Genomic DNA, 24,853 nt, shown 5'->3' with positions numbered 1-24,853 from the left:
AAACTAAAGCACTGACATATCATGTTTTTGTTGATTTAGTATCTTCACAGTTTGTTCTCACGTTGTACCGAGTTTTAAGCCATAGAAAAAAATAAAAAATAAACAAGGGAGTTATTGTACAAGAGCAAAAGTGAAAGCACCGGATTTCTATGATATTTCAACCCCTATCATGCACGACTTGATTTTAGAAGACGCGCGACCTCAAACTAAAGCATTGACATGTCATGTTTTTGTTGATCTAGTATCTTCACATGTTTTTCTCTCACTTTGTACCGAGGTTTAGCTCATAGAAAGAAACAAATAAAGGAGTTATGATTTATTTTCGAAGAGCTACAGAGCGGCGAAACAGAAAGCACCGGATTTCTGTCACATCCGATATTCTTAATTCGTATTCTAACGATGTGTCAAATTTAATTCAATATAGAAACAGTAGGTACATTAGGTTTGATGCATCTTCAAAAAAAGCAGCGGGTTTCTGTCAAATCCGAACATGTCCGGCAGAAACTCAAAAGAGCCTGCGATCTTGAACTAAAGCACTCTTATCTCTAACTGTTAATTTTTGAGTATAACAAAATTAATGTGTATTGTAAGGGTAAGCCGAGTTTCATCAAATAAAAATTCCATTAGTTATGATGCATCTTATAGAGAAGCAGCAGGTTTCTGTCGAATTCGCACCTGGAGCTGTTGAGAGAGCGCGCGCCCTTTATCTAAGTAATTTACATCACATTGTGTTACTTTTTATATTTAGTCAAGTTTTGACTAAATATTTTAACATCGAGGGGGAATCGAAACGAGGGTCGTGGTGTATGTGCGTGCGTGCGTGCGTGTGTGTGTGTGTGTGTGTGTGTGTGTAGAGCGATTCAGACTAAACTACAGGACCGATCTTTATGAAATTTGACATGAGAGTTCCTGGGTATGAAATCCCCGAACGTTTTTTTCATTTTTTTGATAAATGTCTTTGATGACGTCATATCCGGCTTTTCGTGAAAGTTGAGGCGGCACTGTCACGCCCTCATTTTTCAACCAAATTGGTTGAAATTTTGGTCAAGTAATCTTCGACGAAGCCCGGGGTTCGGTATTGCATTTCAGCTTGGTGGCTTAAAAATTAATTAATGACTTTGGTCATTAAAAATCGGAAAATTGTAAAAAAAAATAAAAATGTATAAAACGATCCAAATTTACATTTATCTTATTCTCCATCATTTGCTGATTCCAAAAACATATAAATATGTTATATTCGGATTAAAAACAAGCTCTGAAAATTAAATATATAAAAATTATTATCAAAATTAAATTGTCCAAATCAATTTAAAAACACTTTCATCTTATTCCTTGTTGGTTCCTGATTCCAAAAACATATAGATATGATATGTTTGGATTAAAAACACGCTCAGAAAGTTAAAACAAAGAGAGGTACAGAAAAGCGTGCTATCCTTCTTAGCGCAACTACTACCCCGCTCTTCTTGTCAATTTCACTGCCTTTGCTATGAGCGGTGGACTGACGATGCTACGAGTATACGGTCTTGCTGAAAAATGGCAGCTACTTGACTAAATATTGTATTTTCGCCTTACGCGACTTGTTTAATATTCTGAATGTTTTTTTCTAACTGCATGCCAAGTTTTAGCTCCGAGAAATAATAAAGTACATCAGCTATGAGCATCTTAGAAAAGCAGCGGAATTGTGTCTGTCAAATCAGACCAGGTCAGACAAAAACATGAAAAAGCGCCCGACATGTTTAAAAACCTCGCGATCTAGAACTAAGGCACGTACAGGACTGATTTTTCTTGTGTATTCTAACGATATGACAAGTTTTCAATCATAGAAAAGAAGGGTACACTAGTTACGATGCATCTGAAGAAAGCGGGGGGTTTCTGTCAAATAATAATTCATATTCATATAATGAGCTTCTAAGATGCGTTATAGATAGTGCATAATTTCTTTCTATCAAAGGCAATTTGACATACTACTAGATTACACATATCTTGTACTAGAAAATGAGAAAATAGTCATCCACTCGAATGGATCCTGCCTTACAGCCCAGGGCTAACACATGTAATTGTAATGACACTTACACAGATACAAAAAATCAGTCATTTGTTTCACAGCAACATGAGCCATAGTTGTGCCCCAAGAACATGAGAATAACAGAAACATTAAAATTGCTCAGATGATTACCTTGGAGCAAGCTCTCTAAGAAAGGTCGCGCGGGCACCATTTCCTGTTTCTGTTGGACATGGTCGGATTTTACAGGATAACACTGCTATTCTGATATGCACCATGATACTAAACGTTTTATTTCTCGGAATTGAAACTTGCCATACGGTAATAATACACCATGAGAATAATTAAAAATTAAAAATAAGATCTTCTTCTTCTTCTGCGTTCGTGGGCTGAAACTCCCACGTACACTCGTGTTTTTGCATGAGTGGAATTTTACGTGTATGACCGTTTTTACCCCGCCATTAAGGCAGCCATACGCCACTTTCGGAGGAAGCTTGCTGGGTATTTTCGTGTTTCTATAACCCACCGAACTCTGACATGGATTACAGGATCTTTTACGTGCTCAGTTGGTCTTGATCTTGTGCTTGCGTGTACACACGAAGGGGGATAAGCCACTAGCAGGTCTGCACATAAGTTGACCTGGGAGATCGGACAAATCTCCACACTTAACCCACCAGGCGGCCGCGGCCGGGATTCGAACCCTCGACCTTCCGATTAAGAGGCCGACGTCTTACCACCCCGCCACAGCGCCCGTCTGACAAAACTAAGATCAAGATCGCGCACTCTCTAAACAGATCGGACACTTTTTCCACTGTCTGCCGGACATGGACGGATTTGATAGAAAAACGCTGCATCATAGCTACTATGATTTTAAGTTCTTTGAAATGAAACTTAGCATAACATAAGGATACACCATGAGAATAATAGAACATTTTTAATTTGTCATATAAGTGCCTCTGATCAAGGTCGCGCACTCTCTAAACAGATCAGACACTTTTTCCAGTTTGTGCCGGACATGGTCGCATGCTCTATGTTTTGTGCATGTTGACTTGATAAAGTTTGTACATTCTCCGTGAACAGTGTGTGTGAGTGAAGTCTTCATCTCGTCTATACTTTGTTAGAAAGAACTGCTTTCTTTCTTTCCTTTCGTTCATCTTCTTTGTGTGTTTGTATGTTATAAAAACGGTGCCAAACGTCAATCTTGTCCTGTTTTTTTGTCCTATTTGTCAGTGTACACGTGACGAAATCCACGTTATGCTATCCTGTGCTTATTGTTCCTTTCCACTGTCTGCTTTCAGTTCAAGTTTGCCGGAGAGTTGGGAATCCTGAGAGTGTGAGAACAGCTATCATGGCCGGTGTGACAAGCGGAGACATAGAGTGTCCAGTCTGCCATGACGATTTCACCAACCCTAAACTGCTGCCTTGCAACCACCTAGCGTGCCGTGACTGTGTTCTGTCCTGGCTACAGAAGGAAGGGGGACAGGGGGGTTGTCCCCTCTGCAGAGCCCCCATTCTCTCCTCCACACAGCAAGGTCAAGGTCAGCTTGCCACCATGGTAGACTCGCTCCCTACCGACTTCGCCACCGCGGCTCTGGTGGAAAGTCACAAAGTTTTAAACGGTCCTCATATCTGTGCCATGTGTGAAAACAACGTCACTGCAACGTCATACTGCTTTGCATGCAGTGTCAAACTGTGCAAGGCATGCACCAGCCATCACCAGAAACTGCCTGTGTCAAAAGACCACACCCTGGAACAGCTCAATAAGCTAACTACAAAGCAACTGGCTACCAACCGCCAGGCAACATGTAACAACCACTCCAATACGCCGGCTAAATTGTACTGCTCCGCCCACCAAGAGCTCATTTGCATGTTTTGTGCTGCAACCAATCATCGCAGCTGCCCAGAGGTGAAGGCCATTACAGACGTGGCGAGAGAGAAGAGGACAGAGCTGACACAACAGTCACAGAGACTGAAGGAGAAAGCAGCAGGACTGGCAAAACAGGTGTGTGTGTGTTCTCCGTCATTGTGTAGGTCCTGTTCAGTACGACCTGTCCCTTCCCGCCCCTTCCTCCCGTGCGGTTCACATGACCCCCATCACCTGTCAGTCGATTGTTTTCCTTTTTGTTTAAAAAGGCAATGCACGATCAAAGAGAAAATGAAATCGCGAGTGCAGAACGTTAAATGAATGTCTCTATTTTGTTTCAACAGTACTGTAAAACCTGTATTTTTGACACGTCATATTGTTCCAGATGAAGGCTGCCAAGGACAAATTCAAGGGCATGCACAAAAAGGTGAATGACGTCTTTGATGACCTTCAGCAGTGTAGTGAGAAGCGACGTCAGCAGGTCCATGACCTCATTCAAAAAGAAGAAGATGCAACAGTGACGTCACCTGCTGAAATGGAGAACGCGTGGGCAGCGATGACATCAAACTCTAGTAACATCGATCACCTGGTGACGTCAGCCCCTGATGACGCACTCCTGCAGATGCTGAATCAGCTGAAGTCACGTCTGGACGACCTTGAGTCAGAGAGTGGAACGACTGCCAAGGTCAAGGATGTGGGTGACATCGTATTTGACAGCCAGCTACTGACCCGTCTGAAATCAGATCTGTCTGAACTAGGTAACGTCCTTTCTTCGTGCTCCGACTGTTGTTTCTCTTGTCAGTGCTGTTACGCAGTACAGAAGTTAAAACAGCCCCCACAGATACGGAAAACAGAATTGTACTTTGTTTTACATCACAGTCTGATCACAGGATCCAGCTTATGAAGAGAGTTTGTACTCAATAATACTTCGTTACCTATCGCAGCCTGCTGACATAGCGCTTTGAGATAGTTTCTACATGTCGTTCATTTCCGCTGTCTGCTTTCATGTGAAAACTTCTAAATCACGAGGACGTGACCAAAGAGGCTTCTTCAATTGAGTGAGTGAGTGGGCAGTGTCTTCGATGGCTCATAGCATATATACTACTTTCCGCCGTTTTTAACGACTTTCAAGTTTGGGTTTTTGAAAGTACCTCGCTATGACACGAGTCGAGTGGCAAAAACCCAACACAGTGATTCCCGTCAAAATCAGTGCACCCGTTTCGAAGCTTTCGTCGTCATACCAACGGGCCACACACAGACCCACGGGCAGACACACAGACAAACATACACACAAACCAGCTTTATAGATAAGATGATGATCTTTACACAGTCCATTGAAGGTCTTACGATGTGATTGTTTCTTCCAGGCAAAATACAAAAGCTACATCAGCAGGCATCAGCATCACCATCAGCGACTGCCACAACGACCACCTCATCTTCAGGTAATGAACATTGTACACACAGTCAGCGCACGACGGGTTGGATCAATCGTGTCAGAAAGATTTGTTGCTGAACTTCTAGAGCAAAGAAAGGTTCCTTCGGTTGATTTTTGTGTGCAGTTTTGATTGGTTCGTCGGTGATTATCATTAATGTCGACCTTTATCCGTTTGCTTTACCATAGTATTTACATGTACTTTATAAATACTATTGTGTGTTTGTGTTTGTGTGTGTGTGTGTCTGTGTGTTTGTATGTGTGTATGTGTGTGTGTGTTCGTGTGTGTGTGTGTGTGTGTGTGTTGACAGGACAAACAGCTACAGCCAAACCAAGGAGAGCAGACCTGGCAGCAGTCCTGAAGGAGGGGGACAGGGTCTGGCGGGGACCGGACTGGGGAGATTGGATTTGGGTAAGTGTTGGTATCCCTGTGCTGTCTGACAACTGTATGTCTCCCATACATTACACTGTCGTCTAAACGGTAGTGGCAACAAAATGCAAACAAAGGGCGAAGTAGGGGTTGGGAGGGGGGGTGTAAAAGAAGACATAATGTTGGTGAATATTATTTTCGGAACGCCCCTCCTGTCTTCTACCTGCATGCCCTTTTCCTCCTTTCCGTTCTTGTTCCAATCCCAGCTAGCCCCCACAACACCCCCTTCCCCTCCCTCCGCTTTTCTACTTACCCATCCCCCGGTCATCTCATATTCCCCCCACCCCCACTTGTGTTGCACAGAGCAGTGAGCAGTTCCCTACCCTCCTTCCTCTGGTTGGCTTCACGTGAGTTACCTCCTCTCCCATTCCCCTTCTCTTTCCGAACATCACCACTTGTTTACCGACAGAGAAGTGATCATTATGTTTTTCTCTTTTCTCCTTTCACTCCACCATCAGCCCCCCCCCCCCCTTATCCACCCCAACGCCTACTATTTCCGTTGCTACCCCCGTCCCCTTTTGTTTCCCCAAGAAGCATCACGTTGGTGCATGTTCTCCTTTCGTTTCCCCATCACTTAAACCTGCCATCCATCTGCCCACCCGAACTCCTCCATATCCCTCCCACACCCCCCCAGCCCCCCCCCCCCCCCCCACGTGTGACCCAACAGAGCAGTGAGCAGTGTGTACTGTGTGCAGGGCGAAGGAGGACTGGGCACCGTGACGGCGATCCCTTCACGGGGAGTAGGACAAGGCTGTGTGGACGTCCGGTGGGATAGTGGCCGTGAAGGCTGTTACTGCATGGGACGTGCCGGCTGCTATGAGCTGGACCTGGCCTGATCCCCACCGCCACCACTCTGTGTTCTCTGCACCACGTCACGTCGCCTGTCTGACGTCATGGTTTCAGTGTAAAATGCCACTAGGTATCCAGTGCTGTTTTTGGCTCACGTAATAAGTATGTCTGAGGTAGAAACTTTAACATTTCGTCATTTGAAGACGTCACATTATGGCGTAAGAGGGTTAGACGTCACGCGAAGGAATTACTGAAAGTCTCGGTCATTGTTATTTTGAGCGGGCCGAGACTAGTTGGCAGTCGTGTCCCTGTAAGTAGGCTACATGCAGACAGACAGATCTAGATCTAGTGTCTCGCTTTCTTGCACAGTGTCACCTATGCTTACTGTGTGTGTGTGTGTACTGTGTGTGTGTATGTGTGACGGAGTGATTGAGTTTGTGTTACTGTTTGTCTATTTCTTACGTGAGCCTTGAAGGCTTCGCCTCTTGTTCATTGGTATGATGATTGCTTTGTGGATAACTTGTCGAACGTTAAAATGATTAGCGCTTTCAGTTATAATAATTATTATTATCATCATCGTGATCGTCGGTGTCATTGTCGAACAACTGTTTATTATTGTTTCTGTCATCGTCGTCCTTGTTGTCGTCAAAAGGCATCAACATCCACCGACATTGCTCCTGTTGTCATTATGTGTTTCTGCTGTCGCTATTGTTTTCATGTACCGCCTCCTTATGGTCTTGAGAGAGAGAGAGAGAGAGAGAGAGAGAGAGAGAGAGAGAGAGAGAGAGAGAGAGAGAGAGAGAGAGAGAGAGAGCTTTGCTACATCTGCTTCTTCTTCTTCTTGTTGCCGCTACACGTGGAGACCAGTCCAATTTAGAAAGTATCTTTAGTGATCGATTTCTAGCCGATATTTTGTAATATCACTGTGGAAGCATACTTATTGCGTGTGTGTAATCTTTGGATCTATTGTGTTCAACTTTGTTCGTGATATTCCAAAAGGCGACAATTTGTGTTTTGACGAATAGATTGTAGAATTACAAATGTTTTGTTGAAAATCAATCTTGGAGTTTGAGATACACTAAAATAAACGAATGGCCAATGGCTGAGTAGTGCAACTGATGGAGGGGTGGTTGGATGGAGGGATGGATGGTTTGATAGATGGATGGATGGAAGGTCGATTGATTGATTGAGAACTGAGACATGAAGCGAACGTACAGGTGTAGATCACAATTCTGATTTCTTTTCCTTGCGTTTTACCGCTATGAATTACGAGATAATAAAGTGAGTGAATAAAACACAATGCAGCTAGCTATTTAAATATTTTAAAAGTATCCACTTTTTGCAGAAAAAGAAAGAACATTCGACATTAACCCAGTTTGGAGTTCATGCTAATAACTGAATTTTAAAGGCACCACGTCGAAATGCATCCGCATATTCCAGACAAAGCCAAATAATGATTGGTAAAAACAATTGAAAAATTCCTGTGACTGTTCATGAACACCTTTGCTTTTTCCACGCACGGACAAACATTTAAGGGGCCAATCTCTAGCGAGGGGTGTGTCGGAAACACTTGGACATGGGCACGTGTGAAGTCATTTGTCAGATGCAGAGGAAAAGCAAGGGTATGAATTTACTCTCTGACAACCCACACAAACTCGACGGACTTAACTCCGAAAATCGTCTATTACAACAGTTTAATGGTGTACACCTGCAGTTTGCAGAGAGAAGTAACGCGTGTAACAGGTAAAGGACTATCATTCATCATCTCCCATATAAACCTTTGCAATCGTAGTTTGTAGTTTGTAGTTTGTCCTTCAGAAGTAATCTCTCTTACCAAGACAAACCGAGAGAAGCTACAGAGGTGTCATGTGTCCAGCAAACACTACTACTTTTAGCCTCGCTGACATTCACCTTGTTCAGAAGTGTCATGTGTGTCCAGCAAACAATACTACTTTTGGCCTCGCTGACATTCACCGTGTTCAGAGGTGTCATGTGTGTCCAGCAAACACTACTACTTTTAGCCTCGCTGACATTCACCTTGTTCAGAGGTGTCATGTGTGTCCAGCAAACACTACTACTTTTAGCCTGGCTGACATTCACCTTGTTCAGAGGTGTCATGTGTGTCCAGCAAACACTACTACTTTTAGCCTGGCTGACATTCACCTTGTTCAGAGGTGTCATGTGTGTCCAGCAAACACTACTACTTATGGCCTGGCTGACATTTACTTTGTTCAGAGGTGTTTCGTGTGTCCAGCTAACACTACTACTTTAAGCCTCGCTGACATTTACTTTGTTCAGAGGTTTCCTGTATGCCCTTCTAACACTACTACATTTAGCCTCGCTGACATTCACCTTGTTCAGAGGTGTCATTTTCTTGTGTGTCCAGCAAACACTACTACTTTTAGCCTCGCTGACATTCACCTTGTTCAGGGGTGTCATGTGTGTCCTGCAAACACTACTACTTTTAGCCTTGCTGTCATTCACCTTGTTCAGATGTATCATGTGTGTCCTGCAAACACTACTACTTTTAGCCTGGCTGACATTCACCTTGTTCAGAGGTGTCGTGTGTGTCCAGCAAACACTACTACTTTTAGTCTGGCTGACATTCACCTTGTTCAGAGGTGTCATGTGTGTCCAGCTAACACTACTACTTTTAGTCTCGCTGACATTCACCTTGTTGAGAGGTGTCGTGTGTGTCCAGCAAACACTACTACTTTTAGTCTGGCTGACATTCACCTTGTTCAGAGGTGTCCTGTGTATCCAAAAAACACTACTACTTTCAGCCTGGCTGACATTCACCTTGTTCAGAGGTGTCCTGTGTATCCAAAAAACACTACTACTTTCAGCCTGGCTGACATTCACCTTGTTCAGAGGTGTCACGTGTGCCCATCAAACACTACTCCTTTTAGCCTCGCTGACATTCACCTTGTTCCGCAGTGGGGCTCTGCGGTTATGAAATTAAAGGCCCCTACTGTTTTTGGAACCGCAGGAGCTTTCTAGTTTGCTGTTAGGTAGATTTTTGGTTCCTCTTTCCTGTCATGCTCTCTTTTTCTTCATGAATTCTTTTCTTTTTTCTGCCTTCTTGCTCATTCACCTGTATTTTTTCCAAAAATCTCTTCTCTTGCCGCTTGTCTCGCGATTCATGTAGAGTTTAATCTGTTAGTGTTCTGATGTAAGTCCAGCAGTAGATAGGTTAAGCCTATTTTAACATACTGGAAACTGGTAATCTTCCAGTAGGTATTAATTTAGTTTTACTAAAGCCTGCTGGGACACAAGTAATGGGTTAGTGCATTTGTAAACAGGAATCGCTTGACAAGTGGCCCCCTTCATCCCCCCCTTCCTCGTCCTGATATGGCTCTGCGTAGTCGGCTGGACGTTAAGCAACAAATAAACAAACAAACAAACATTCACCTTGTTCAGAGGTGTCATGTGTGTCCAGCAAACACTACTACTTTTAGCCTCGCTGACATTCACCTTGTTCAGAGGTGTCCTGTGTATCCAAAAAACACTACTACTTTCAGCCTGGCTGACATTCACCTTGTTCAGATGACCAGGACTAAGGTGCACGAAGAAACCTGGGTGCCACCACAGACATCGAAAAAGTAGACCAAACAAAACAAAACAACAACCATCCTGAACTCAGGTCAAAAATGAGTAGAAACTGGCGATAGCCGTGGAGCGATGATTATCAGAATGAACAACAACAACAACAACAGCAACAACAGCAACAACAACAACAAAACCCACACTTAATAAACACGAACAAACAGACGAGCCAACTGGTGTACTGCTAAAGCAAGCAGAAAAACAAAACAGATAGTCAAAACATACAGACAGAAAAAACAGAAGAAAAATACACAGCCAAACAAGTAAGCATGTATAAAACAAAATGGGAATGCAACAATATACGCACTGACATAGGTAAACACTTCCACAAAACAGCCTGGTGTTAAGATGGCTACGCATGCAAGCTTAATACAAAATAAATGTAAAAGTGATAAACAAATGAAATAATTATGAAATGCTTGACTGTTAGCCCTATTTACATCTTACTGCCATTTTTAGGGGTGCTTTTTGGGAACAGAGTCAAGCATTGCAAGTCTTACTTTGTGTGTGAGTAAGGCATTTGTGCAACTGCTCTTTGAAATTTGTTGTACGTGCTTAAGCCTTTTTTAGAGTCAGCGGAAGTGAATTCCAGATTAATGATTCTGAAAAGGCTAAACTATTCCTAAATAAGTCAATGCGTGGTAAAGGTGGAAGTACCTTACTTGAACCATACCTATCTGTTGACTTTTTAATCAGAGACTGTAAGAAAGGAGGTGCCTCGTTGTGATAGATCTTAAAAATCAACATCGCCCTATTTATAATTTCAGCAGTTGGAATAGTAGTGTCAACAATGTGTTGGGGGTACTGTGGCTAAGTCAACACAGAAAGTAGACCCGTGTCAGGCCCCTCCTGGATTCGAGCCCGTGACCCGAGAAAGACAACCAGGTGCTCTGCCAGTTGAACTACCAAACCACCCCAAGCGATGAATGTGACTTTATTTTTAGTGGAGGGGGCAACAGACATCGCTTTGGTGGATGGGGTTGGAGTTGGAGATGTGGGTTAAAATCCTTACATTCTGAATTTTAATTCTGATTATACCACAGACAATTTATTGCGACAACGTTTTGCAAAAAATCAAGTATCAGCATGAATATAGTACTATTCTTAGTTATTGCACTGATATTTTTCCTTCAATCAACCCTAGCCTTTCACGACTGCCTTTCCGATTAATCGATGTTTTTAATGTGTTAATTTATGCTACCTGTTTACAATTCCCGATGATCAATACTGTTTGACGGAAAGCCGCTTTCAGCAAAGAGACATGCCCATTAATACATTGACTTTTGAACGTGCGCCAAACAAAGCCAGTGATCTAAAGCTAACAGTCACCCAGTCACATTACACAACCTAGTGCCCCAAAATACTGATTGCAAATACGTCCATTGTCAATTTTTCTGAAAGCATCTGTAGCACTTAACAAAAATCAAGTTCTGATACACAAAAACAAAAACCCGCAGCAAAACCGCCTTAAAACACCTTTGATGCATTACTTTCCTGAGACCAGCCTGGCACATCGCACTTGCACTGGTAGGTACCACACACACCAACACCCCCCCACACACACACTGGCATCTCATTGTGGCACCACGTGCGCGCGCTAGTGTGTTTGTGTGTGTGTGAGTGTGTGGGTGTGTGTGTGTGTGTGTGTGTGTATTTGTGCGACAGTTGTGGCAAGATGGGGCCCCCTACCTACCCTGCTCAGCGCAGTGACAGACCGTCCATTAGACAGAAGGACAGAACAAAGCTACTCTTGCTGTCTCTGGCGCCTGTGGAACTACAGCCGCAGATAATCACACCCGGTGCAACACAACTGTAGGACGGCTTACTAGTGCCAAAACCTAGGGTTACCATTTTCACTGACTGCACAGAGTTACCTCCCATGGATCACCGCATTGACGACACTCGGAGTTGTGTTGAGAGCAGCGAGCAAATCAAACCATCCCTGCTGACACCTGACAGGTAACCCTTTCTGTCTTTTGACCACCACAGTCTGGACAGTGTTCAGTGCATGATGATGATGATTTGATTTGATGTGTACATTGTTGTTTAAACAGTTGTTTGTTGTATGTTTATCAGGGTTTGCTAGCACCACCCTGATATGGCCCTTCGTGGTCGGCTGGGCGTTAAGCAAACAAACAAAAAAAGGGTTTGCTAGTGTGTGAAAGGGTTTGTGTCCGTCTGTACATGTTAGTTTTTTTGTTAGTCCTGTGTTGACAACTCTTCGACAAGCGCTTAGAACTGTACCCACGGAATACGCGCTATATAAGCTTCCTATTGATTGATTTGTGTGTGTGTTGAACTATCGAAACGACAGCGCTGGTCTGTGTATTGCGTGTGTCACTGTGAGCCGTCAGTTGTCAGCGGTAGAACGCTCGATATGACTGCACTGAACAGAATGTCAGCTACTTGAATGTAAGTCAGTGGAATGAAAGGCAAGACGGGTGTTACTTGTACAGTGGTGTATTGAAAAACATTTGGTTTTTGGCTCACGTAAGTGTAGCCTATGCGATCGTAACTTTGTCTGTCTGTGCGTGCGTGCGTGCGTGCGTGCGTATGTGCGTGTGTATGTCTGTGGTAGAAACTCTAACATTTGAAGACGTCACATTACATTGACGTCACATTATGACGTAAGAGGGTTAGACGTCACGCGAAGGAAGTACTGAAAGTCTCGGTCATTATTATTTTGAGCGCGCCGAGACTAGTTGGCAGTCGTGTCCCTGTAAGTAGGCTACATGCAGACAGACAGATCTAGATCTAGTGTCTCGCTTTCTTGCACAGTTTCACCTATGCTCTTTCTGTGTGTGTGTGTGTGTGTGTGTGTGTGTGTGTGTGTGTGTGTGTGTGTGTGTGTGTGTGTGTGTGTGTGTGACGGAGTGATTGAGTTTGTGTTACTGTTTGTCGATTTCTTACGCGAGCCTTGATGGCTTCGCCTCTTGTTTTTATTCAGTTGCATAAATACAAAGCCGTAATTGAAAGTTGTAATTAAGGGAGCACAACAAGATAAATTTGTAAATGTGCTCTTAGAAACAAACGAGTAATGTGGCGGACAATATTGTGAATGAATGATATTTAAACAAATGAAAACAAGAACAACAACAATGATAACTATAGCAACAGTGGTACGGAATCTCACACACACAACACACACACACACACACACACACACACACACACACACACACACACACACACACACACACACACACACACACACACACACGCACACACATAGAGACACAGAGGACAATCAGAGAGAGAGAGAGAGAGAGAGAGAGAGAGAGAGAGAGAGAGAGAGAGAGAGAGAGAGAGAGAGAGAGAGAGAGAGAGAGAGAGAGAGAGAGAGAGAGAGAGAGAGAGAGAGAGAGAGAGAGAGAGAATCCACTACAGATCAATTCAATGTTCTAATAATACACATATAGTATTTAACAAAAACGTTTGCTGTCTAATATACATTTCTGAATCTGATGAAACAGCGCTGTGTTTTCAGCCAAGGACTTGTCACTATTACCGAACACAGCACACAAAACAGTAATATTATCCCAGCGAAGCTGGAGGTATCCCGTGAACGCTATACTGTAATCGATTTGAGAAATGTGCATACCGAATAATACATGATAAAGAAGGATTCTTTGTGCCCGAAAATGGGCCACAGTTGGAGATGGAAGTTCACCAAAAATTGGGACCATACTAACAAAAATACGGTGGGTAAAATTGGCGCCCCCATTTTTTGAGCAAACGCCACCCAAGGCCGCTTTGGACGGGTAGAAATTCCGTAGTTTCCAAGTCTATGGATAAAGCTCGCGTAAGAAGAATACGTCACGGTCGAAAGTCTTTGACGTCAATTAATGCATCATGACGTCATGCCTCCCTGTAGTCTTTCTCTCTCGCGCGGTGTGTGTGTGTTCATTTTGTGCACATGTGTTAGTGTTACTGTTTGTGTGTGTGTGTGTGTGTGTGTGTGTGTGTGTGTGTGTGTTTGTGTGTGTGTATTTGTGTGTGTGCGCACGCGTGCATGAGTCTGTACTCGTGTGTGTGTGAGTGTGTGTGTGGTGTGTGTGTGTATTTGTGTGTGCGCACGCGTGCATGAGTCTGTACTCGTGTGTGTGTGAATGTGTGTGTGTGTGTGTGTGTGCGCACGCGTGCATGAGTCTGTACTCGTGTGTGTGTGTGAGTGTGTGTGTGTGTGTGTGTGTGTATTTGTGTGTGTGTGCACGCGTGCATGAGTCTGTACTCGTGTGTGTGTGAGTGTGTGTGGGGTGTGTGTGTGTGTGTGTGTATTTGTGTGTGTGTGTGTGTGTGCGCGCGCACGCGTGCATGAGTCTGTACTCGTGTGAGAGTGTGTGTGTGGTGTGTGTGTGTGTGCATACGTGTATGTGTGTGCGTGTATGTGTGTTTGTTTGTAAAGGTGTGTATGTCTGTCTGTCCATATGTGCGTATGGGTGTGTGTTTTGTGTACATATGAAGTTTTTGTGAGAGTGAGTGAGTGCGTGTGAGTGAGTGTGTGTATGTGTGCGTGTGTGACTTGGGGTGTGTGTGTGTGTGTGTGTATGTGTATGTGTGTGTGTGTGTGTGAGTGTGTGTGTGTGTGTTTGTGTGCGATGATGTGTTGCTCGTACAGACTATCACTGTACTGCAGTTCAACCAATGTTGGGGTTTGTTAAATAGTCTCGGTCAACACAAGAACTCAGTCTTTCTTGGGTGATGTACATCAAGAACGTCAAGCGCGTCGAGATCGTCGATTTACATCATATGTATTTTAACGCGTCACAGCATAATGGTGGTTCCACAGCAGTTATCTCACGAACGCCATACTGTAATCGACTTGAGAAATGTTCACACCGATAATACATGGAGATGGAAGTTCTCAATTAATGCATCATGACGTCATGCCTCCCTGTAGTCTTTTTCTCTCGCGCGGTGTGTGTGTGTGTGTGTGTGTGTGTGTTCATTTTGTACACATGTGTTAGTGTTAGTGTGTTAGTGTTAGTGTGTGTGTGTGTGTGTGCGCGCGCGTGCATGAGTCTGTACTCGTGTTTGTGTGTGTGTGTGTGTGTGTGTGTGTAAGAAAGACTGAGAGAGAGGGAGAAAGAGTGTGTGTGTGTGTGTGTGTGTGTGTGTGTGTGTGTGTCTGAATGTGTGTGCGTGAGTTTGTGTGTATGTTTGTATTAGTGTGTATGTGTGTTTGCCGTTTGTAAAGGTGTGCGTATCCGTCTGTTTATATGTGCGTATTTGTTTGTTTGTTTGTTTGCTTTTAACGCCCAGCCGACCACGAAGGGCCATAATTATGAGGGCGGTGCTGCTTTGAGATATAACGTGCGCCACACACAAGGCAGAAGTCACAGCACAGGCTTTATGTCTCACCCAGTCACATTATTCTGACACCGGACAAACCAGTCCTAGCACTAACCCCATAATGCCAGACGCCAGACGGAGCAGCCACTAGATTGCCAATTTTAAAGTCTTAGGTATGACCCGGCCTGGGTTCTAACCCACGACCTCCCGATCACGGGGCGGACGCCTTACCACTAGGCCAACCGTGTATATGCGTTTTAGTGTGTGTTTTGTGTGTGTGAGATTTGTGTGAGTCAATGTGTGTGTGTGTGTGTGTGTGTGTGTGTGTGTGTGGGTGTGTGTGAGAGTGTCTGTTTGTATAAGAGAGAGAGAAAGAGAGAGAGAAAGAGTGGGTGGGTGGGAGTGTGTTTGTGCGTGTGCGTAAGTGTATGTGTGTGTGTTTGTGTGTTTGCTTGTAAAGGTGTGTATGTCCGTCTGTCTATATATGTGCGTATGGGTGTGTGTTTTGTGTGTATGAAGTGTGTGTGAGAGAGTGAGTGAGTGCGTGTGAGTGAGTGTGTATCTTTGTACGTGTGTAACTTGGGGTATGTGTGTGTGTGTGTGTGCGTGTGTGTTTGTGTGTGTGTGTGTGTGTGTGTTCGTGTGTGTGTGTGTTTGAGAGAGAGAGAGAGAGAGAGAGAGAGAGAGAGAGAGAGAAAAAGAGAGAGAGAGAGAGAGAGAGAGAGAGAGAGAGAGAGAGAGAGAGAGAGAGAGAGAGAGAGAGAGAGAGAGGTTTGTCTTTCGCTGGGGTATGCAGTGCCTTGGCGTTGCACATCTACTTAATTATTATCTGATAAAATATCAATAGTGGTTGCTCTAACATTCGTGTACCATGGACAGTCAAATAAAAAGTGTTCGAAATTTTCAACATAAAAACCACACCTGTAGGAAACATCATTTGTAAAATGTCTTTTAAACATATCTGCATTTAATTCATTAATCTCTATCTTAATTTACAGTGAATGATTTTAGCTATTCGATCTTTAGTGTAAACATACGGGGGAATTACAGGGTCATCTTTGGACAAAAATCTGTTAAAACAACAAATTGAATTCGTTTGTTTTATATGATCAGGTAATTCATTCCATAGAGATGTTGCAGAAGGAAAAAAGGAATGCTTATATAATTCAGTTCTACATCGAAACATTTGCCTATCATATGGTTTGCGTCGGTGGTACGGATTTACTGCTGAAATGAGAGATGGTAAGTAATCAAGTAAATACACTGGCGCTAGACCATTAACTAATTTAAAATAAACGATCAATTTATGTTTTCTGTGCCGTTCTTGCAGTGTTGTAAAACCTGACTCATTGTCAGTAAAGTTTTTGATGGCTTGTTCCACGAACAGCTCCAATAATAGTTCTAATAGCATCTAGGTGCATTTTTTCAAGTTCAACTGCCAACATTGCATTGCAGTTATCCCATATTACATCTGCATAGTCAAAATGAGGAAGAATAAAAGCCTTATACATCATTTCTAGTGCCTTGCGACTGAGTCGATATTTATAGGAACGCAAACATGCAACTAAAACACGAGCTTTAACAACTATAGAGTGTACATGATGATTCCATTTACAGTCATTTTGCAGATACACGCCCAAATGTTTATGAACAGGGGTTTCAATTAATATCTCTTCGCCAAACTTTAGCGGCAATGAAAAACATTTGTGTAGATCGCTATGTTATGTTTGTTTGCATAACCTTCGAAAAGAGAATATTACAGTCCCGTTTGTCCTACTTTCGGTTTCTATGTAATCTTTGAAAAGTAAGAATGTTTCCAGTTTTCTGGGAAATAAACGTTTCTAGATTACCGAAAGAAAATTAAAAAGCTCAACAGGTTTACCGAGTCCTGAAAGATGTAAACGATTTGACAGAATTTAGACTTACAATAGAAAAGTAATTATAACTGACTAGATATATATACAATATTTTCGTTTAACTTGCTGTTATTCAGATTTTTCTATTATTTCTGTATATCAACCAACATGAAGTTTGGATCTATTCCTGTAGCTTTTTGTTTTGTTTAATCCTTTGTAGTTTGGTCTGTCTTCAATTAATTTTAACACAGACTTTTCAGTATCTACGGGCTGTCATTCTGGAGGGAAAAGGAATGTGTAAAGAAGGACTTAATATCCAAACCTCAAGTGTGGCGTAGTATTTAGCAATTAATTCAGTGAAGAAATCAGAAACAGCCATCACTGGAAGGTAGCGCATGTAAAGATTTGAGAATAAACCAGCAACAAAATGCACCAGCATACTTATTGGCTCACGTAAGTGTAGCCTATGCGATGCTAACTTTTGTCTGTCTGTGCGTGCGTTCGTGCGTGCGTGCGTGCGTGTGTGCGTGCGTGCGTATGTGTGTGTGTATGTCTGTGGTAGAAACTTTAACATTTGACTGAACACCGAAATACTAATTTTACCTGGTTATTATCCAAGCAACAGCTTCAAAGTATTGAAGCAATCATCAACATTTCGTCGGCACGTATGTAGTTAAAGTGTGTATCCAAAGAAAACGGGTGGTGGGGGGTTTTAGGGGGGTAAAACAGGTGACTGGTTTGTGTCGTGTGTGGTGTGTAGATTGTAAACAGGGCCCAGATTCGTCGTTCGCGTTTCCGTTGGCTGTGACCTCTCGCAGCCACAGAGATGCTCGCAGCGCATACTATAGAGTATACAAGTCTCTGAAAGCATTATACTCAAAAAGCCTGCACAGCGTGTTTCCAGTCCGTAATCTTCTGTACCGAGTCTGCGGTCTGCATGTACACTCTGTGTTTTAACAGTTTTGTGCCGGTAGCCAGCCTGTGGTGTGTATCCTTTTGTATTGTGTCTGTATAATCTCAATGTGAGTAATATTCTTCACAATGTGCCTGTGGTCTGCATGTGGTTTAAATTGTTTTGTATGTTTTGTGTCTGAAAGTTTGTACGTTGATTCTGTTCTTGTGTTATACCTGTAATATGCACTATGTATTGTACACGTTGTCTCCATGCAGTCTGTACATCCTTCTTGAACAGTGTGTGTGAGTGAAGTCTTCATCTCGTCTATACTTTTCTTGAAAGAACTTCTTTCTTTTTTTCCTTTCTTTTTTCTTCTTTGTTTGTTCGTATGTTATAACAAGTCGCGTAAGGTTTTTTGTTTTGTTTGTTTGCTTAACGCCCAGCCGACCACGAAGGGCCATATCAGGGCGGTGCTGCTTTGACATATAACGTGCGCCACACACAAGACAGAAGTCGCAGCACAGGCTTCAGGTCTCACCCAGTCACATTATTCTGACACCGGACCACTAACAGACCACCAACTAACCCCATAATGCCAGACGCCAGGCGGAGCAGCCACTAGATTGCCAATTTTAAAGTCTTAGGTATCTTCTTCTTCTTCTTCTGCGTTCGTGGGCTGAAACTCCCACGTACACTCGTGTTTTTTGCACGAGTGGAATTTTACGTGTATGACCGTTTTTTACCCCGCCATTAAATAGGCAGCCATACGCCGTTTTCGGAGGAAAGTCTTAGGTATGACCCGGCCGGGGTTCGAACCCACGACCTCCCGATCACGGGGCGGACGCCTTACCACTAGGCCAACCGTGCCGGTAGTCGCGTAAGGCAAAATTACTACATTAATTTTTTAGTCATCTAATATAGGTCCCTGATTTAGTCAAGCTGTGGAACTCACAGAATGAAACTGAACGCACTGCATTTTTTCACAATGTGTCAATGACCGTAGTCCGCTGCTAGTGCAAAAGGCAGTGAAAGTGACGAGCCTGTTCAGCGCGGTAGCGGTTGCACCTGTGCTGCATAGCACGCTTTACTGTACCTCTGTTCGTTTTAACTTTCTGAGCGTGTTTTTAATCCAAACATATCATATCTATATGTTTTTGGAATCAGGAACCGACAAGGAATAAGATGAAAGTGTTTTTAAATTGATTTCGAAAATTTAATTTTGATCATAATTTGTATATTTTTAATTTTCAGAGCTTGTTTTTAATCCGAATATAACATATTTATATGTTTTTGGAATCAGAAAATGATGAAGAATATTTGGATCGTTTTATTAAAAGATAAAAATAAAATACAATTTTCAGATTTTTAATGACCAAAGTCATTAATTAATTTTTAAGCCACCAAACTGAAATGCAATACCGAAGTCCGGCCTTCGTCGAAGATTGCTTGGCCAAAATTTCAATCAATTTGATTGAAAAATGAGGGTGTGACAGTGCCGCCTCAACTTTTACAAAAAGCCGGATATGACGTCATCAAAGACATTTATCGAAAAAATGAAAAAAACGTCTGGGGATATCATACCCAGGAACTCTCATGTCAAATTTCATAAAGATCGGTCCAGTAGTTTACTCTGAATCGCTCTACACACACACACACACACACACACACACACACACACACACACACACACACACACACATACACCACGACCCTCGTCTCGATTCCCCCCTCTACGTTAAAACATTTAGTCAAAACTTGACTAAATGTAAAAACGGTGCCAAACGTCAATCTTGTCCTGTTCTTTTGTCTTATTTGTCAGTGTACACGTGACGAAATCCACGTTATGCTATCCTGTGCTTATTGTTCCTTTCCACTGTCTGCTTTCAGTTCAAGTTTGCCGAGGAGTTGGGAATTCTGAGAGTGTGAGAACAGCTATCATGGCCGGTGTGACAAGCGGAGACATAGAGTGTCCAGTCTGCCATGACGATTTCACCAACCCCAAACTGCTGCCTTGCAACCACCTAGCGTGCCGTGACTGTGTTCTGTCCTGGCTACAGAAGGAAGGGGGACAGGGGGGTTGCCCTCTCTGCAGAGCCCCAATTCTCTCCTCCACACATCAAGGTCAAGGTCAGCTTGTTTTCATGGTTGACTCGCTCCCTACCGACTTCGCCACCGCGGCTCTGGTGGAAAGTCACAAAGTTCTCAATGGTCCCCACGTTTGTGACGTGTGTCAAAATAACGTGACTGCAACGTCATACTGCTTTGAATGCAGTATCAAACTCTGCAATACATGCACCAGCCATCACCAGAAACTTCCTGTGTCAAGAGACCACACCCTGGAACAGCTCAATAAACTAACTGCAAAGCGATTGGCTGCAAAACGCAAGGCAACATGTAACAACCACTCCAATAGGCCGGCTGAACTATACTGCTCCGCCCACCAAGAGCTCATTTGCATGTTGTGTGATTCAACCAATCACCGCAGCTGCCCAGAGGTGAAGGCCATCACAGACGTGGCGAGAGAGAAGAGGACAGAGCTGACACAACGGTCACAGAGACTGAAGGAGAAAGGAGCAGGACTGGCAAAACAGGTGTGTGTGTTCTCCGTCATTGTGTAGGTCCTGTTCAGTACGACCTGTCCCTTCCCGCCCCTTCCTCCCGTGCTGTCTGTGTTCGTACAAACATGTCTACGTGTCTCCAAGCTACCGTGCGGTTCACATGACCCCCATCACCTGTCAGTCGATTGATTTCCTTTTTGTTATATTTAGTCAAGTTTTGACTAAATATTTTAGTCGACAGGAGTTGGAGAAAACGACAACATTTATCACCAGTGCTGGACTGATTGTGTAACCTCTGCGAACGCCAAGAAGAAGAAGAAGAAGACTAAATATTTTAACATCGAGGGGGAATCGAAACGAGGGTCGTGGTGTATGTGCGTGCGTGCGCGTGTGCGTGCGTGTGTGTGTGTGTGTGTGTGTAGAGCGATTCAGACTAAACTACTGGACCGATCTTTATGAAATTTGACATGAGAGTTCCTGGGTATGAAATCCCCGAACGTTTTTTTCATTTTTTTGATAAATGTCTTTGATGACGTCATATCCGGCTTTTCGTGAAAGTTGAGGCGGCACTGTCACGCCCTCATTTTTCAACCAAATTGGTTCAAATTTGGTCAAGTAATCTTCGACGAAGCCCGGGGTTCGGTATTGCATTTCAGCTTGGTGGCTTAAAAATTAATTAATGACTTTGGTCCTTAAAAATCTGAAAATTGTAAAAAAAAATAAAAAATTATAAAACGATCCAAATTTACGTTTATCTTATTCTCCATCATTTGCTGATTCCAAAAACATATAAATATGTTATATTCGGATTAAAAACAAGCTCTGAAAATTAAATATATACAAATTATTATCAAAATTAAATTGTCCAAATCAATTTAAAAACACTTTCATCTTATTCCTTGTCGGTTCCTGATTCCAAAAACATATAGATATGATATGTTTGGATTAAAAACACGCTCAGAAAGTTAAAACAAAGAGAGGTACAGAAAAGCGTGCTATCCTTCTTAGCGCAACTACTACCCCGCTCTTCTTGTCAATTTCACTGCCTTTGCCATGAGCGGTGGCCTGACGATGCTACGAGTAAAATGGCATTGCGTTCAGTTTCATTCTGTGAGTTGACTTGACTAAATATTGTATTTTCGCCTTACGCGACTTGTTTAAATGGCAATGCATAAACAAAGAGAAAATGAAATCGCGAGTGCAGAACGTTAAATCAATGTCTCTATTTTGTTTCAATAGTACTGTGACACCTGTATTTTTGACACGTCATATTGTTTCAGATGAAGGCTGCCAAGGAGAAGTTCAAGGGCATGCACAAAAAGGTGAATAAGGTCTTTGATGACCTTCAGCAGTGCAGTGAGAAGCAACGTCAGCAGGTCCATGACCTCATTCAGAAAGAAGAAGATGCAACAATGACGTCACTTGTTGAAATGGAGAAAACGAGGGCAGCGATGACGTCAAACTCCAGTAACATCGATCACTTGGTGACGTCAGCCCCTGATGACGCACTCCTGCAGATGCTGAATCAGCTGAAGTCACGTCTGGACGACCTTGAGTCAGAGAGTGGAACGACTGCCAAGGTCAAGGATGTGGGTGACATCGTATTTGACAGCCAGCTGCTGACCCGTCTGAAATCAGATCTGTCTAAACTAGGTAACGTCCTTTCTTTGTGCTCCGACTTTGTGCTCCGACTTTGTGCTTGTCAGTGCTGTTACGCAGTGCAGAAGTTAAAACAACCCCCACCGATACGGAAAACATGACTCAGTACTTTGTTTTATATCACAGTCTGATCACAGGATCCAGCTTATGAAGAGAGTTTGTAATACTAATAATACTTCGTTACCTATCGCAGCCTGCTGACATAGCGCTTTGAGATAGTTTCTACATGTCGTTCATTTCTGCTGTCTGCTTTCATGTGAAGACTTCTAAATCATGAGGGCGTGACCAAAAAAGCTTCTTCAATTGAGTGAATGAGTGGGCAGTGTCTTCGATGGCTCATAGCATATCTACTACTACTTCCCGCCGTTTTTAACGACTTTCAAGTTTGGGTTTTTAAAAGTACCTAGCTATGACACGAGTCGGGTGGCAAAAAGCCTACACAGTGATTCCCGTCAAAATCAGTGCACCCGTTTCGAAGCTTTCGTCGTCATACCAACGGGCCACACACAGACACACAGGCAGACAGACACACACAAACCAGATTTCTAGGCAAGATGATGATTTTTACACAGTCCATTGAAGGTTTTACGGTGTGATTGTTTCCTCCAGGCAAAATACAAAAGCGACTTCAGCAGGCATCAGCATCACCATCAGCGACTGTCACAACGACCACCTCATCTTCAGGTATTGAACATTGTACACACAGTCAGCGCACGACGGGTAGAATCAATTAGTTCGTCGGGGATTATCATATATGTCGACTTCATCCGTTTGCTTTACCATATTATTTACTTTTTAAATATTATTGTGTGTGTTTGTGTGTGTGTGTGTGTTCGTGTGTGTGTGTGTGTGCGTGTGTGTGTGTGTGTGTGTGTGGGTGTGTGTGTGTGTGTTTGTGTGTGTGTATGTGTGTGTGTGTTTGTGTGTGTGTGTGTGTGTGTGTGTGTGCGCGTGTGTGTGTGTTGACAGGACAAACAGCTAAAGCCAAACCAAGGGGAGCAGACTTGGCAGCAGTCCTGAAGGTGGGGGACAGAGTCAGGCATGGACCGCACTGGAGTAAGGGCAACTGGGTAAGTGCTGGTGTCCCTGTGCTGTCTGACAGCTGTCTGTCTCACCTACATCCTCACCCTGTCGTCTAAACGGTATGGGCAACACAACAAAAACCGAGAGCGAAGTACGGGGGGGGGGGGGGGAGGGGGTTGGGATGTGAAAGACATAATGTTGGTGAATATCATGTTCGGAACGCCCCTCCTGTCTTCTACCTGCCCTTTTCCTCCTTTCCGTTCTCGTTCCAACCTCAGCTAGCCCCCACAACACCCCCCTTCCCCTCCCTCCGCTTTTCTACTTACCCATCCCCTGGCCCCCTCATATTCTGGGACTGGGTGGCCGAGTGGTAACGCACTTGTGCTCCGAAGCGAGAGGTTGCGAGTTCGACCCTGGGTCAGGGCGTTAGCAATTTTCTCCCCCCTTTCCCAACCTAGGTGGTGGGTTCAAGTGCTAGTCTTTCGGATTGGACGAAAAACCGAGGTCCCTTCGTGGAGGGCCCCAAACGGTTTAAAATCGTGATCGTGATTGGCGTTTTTTGACCTTTCTGTGACCGTGATTGCCGAAATTTCCATTTCTGTGATCGTGATGGGACTTTGCCTGTGATCCGTGATGACAAAAAAATCAAGTCTCGTGATCGTGATCGTGATTTGTTTTCGTGATCGTGATGGGCATTATTGCAAAGCATTTTATTTTCAACGTACATTTTTCACATTCGTCAAGGTATTTGTGATCGTGAAAACAAAAATCAAGGTAACTGTGATCGTGAAAGCTAAAATTTCCCTTCCCGTGATCGTGATGATACCCCCCCTTTGGGGCCCTTTTCGTGTACACTACATTGGGGTGTGCACGTTAAAGATCCCACGATTGACAAAAGGGTCTTTCCTGGCAAAATTGTATAGGCATAGATAAAAAATGTCCACCAAAATACCCGTGTGACTTGGAATAATAGGCCGTGAAAAGTAGGATATGCGCCGAAATGGCTGCGATCTGCTGGGCGATGTGAATGCGTGATGTACTTGTAGTGTGTAAAAAAAATCCATCTCACACGGCATAAATAAATCCCTGCGCCTTGAATATGTGCGTGATATAAATTGCATTAAAATAATTTTTTTTTAAAATAAATCCCTGCGCTTCGAACTGTACCCACGGAATACGCGCGATATAAGCCTCATTTTGATTGATTGATTGATATTCCCCCCACCTCAACTTTTGTTGCACAGAGCAGTGAGCAGTTCCTTGCCCCCCTTCCTCTTGTTGGCTCCACATGAGTTACCTCCTCTCCCATCCCCCTTCTCTTCCCGAGCCCCCCACCACTACTCCTTCCGTCACCACTTGTGTCCGGCAAAAAGTTATCATTTCGTTGTTCTTTTTATATTTAGTCAAATTTTGACTAAATATTTTAACATCGAGGGGGAATCGAAAC

The 24,853-nt window shown here is 43.4% G+C and overlaps 2 protein-coding genes across 2 annotated transcripts; both read left to right on the top strand.

Annotated features, from left to right (window-relative positions):
- Positions 1-3,314: 3,314 nt before the first annotated feature.
- On the top strand, positions 3,315-20,784 carry LOC138955051 (E3 ubiquitin-protein ligase TRIM45-like). Its single transcript, XM_070326765.1, has 4 exons — positions 3,315-4,004; positions 4,252-4,624; positions 5,234-5,308; positions 20,054-20,784. The coding sequence occupies exons 1-4, from the start codon at positions 3,351-3,353 to the stop codon at positions 20,782-20,784; spliced, it is 1,833 nt and encodes a 610-aa protein (XP_070182866.1). The 5' UTR covers positions 3,315-3,350.
- Positions 20,785-21,892: 1,108 nt separating this feature from the next.
- Positions 21,893-23,139, top strand: LOC138955033 (uncharacterized). The gene is made up of 2 exons (XM_070326750.1): positions 21,893-22,377; positions 22,993-23,139. The coding sequence occupies exons 1-2, from the start codon at positions 22,005-22,007 to the stop codon at positions 23,115-23,117; spliced, it is 498 nt and encodes a 165-aa protein (XP_070182851.1). The 5' UTR covers positions 21,893-22,004; the 3' UTR covers positions 23,118-23,139.
- Positions 23,140-24,853: the final 1,714 nt, after the last annotated feature.

This window comes from Littorina saxatilis, unplaced genomic scaffold (genome assembly GCF_037325665.1).
Source record: "Littorina saxatilis isolate snail1 unplaced genomic scaffold, US_GU_Lsax_2.0 scaffold_87, whole genome shotgun sequence".
NCBI lineage: Eukaryota > Metazoa > Mollusca > Gastropoda > Littorinimorpha > Littorinidae > Littorina > Littorina saxatilis.
Note: the sequence above shows the minus strand (reverse complement) of the source record. Positions and strands in the feature narration are given on the sequence as shown.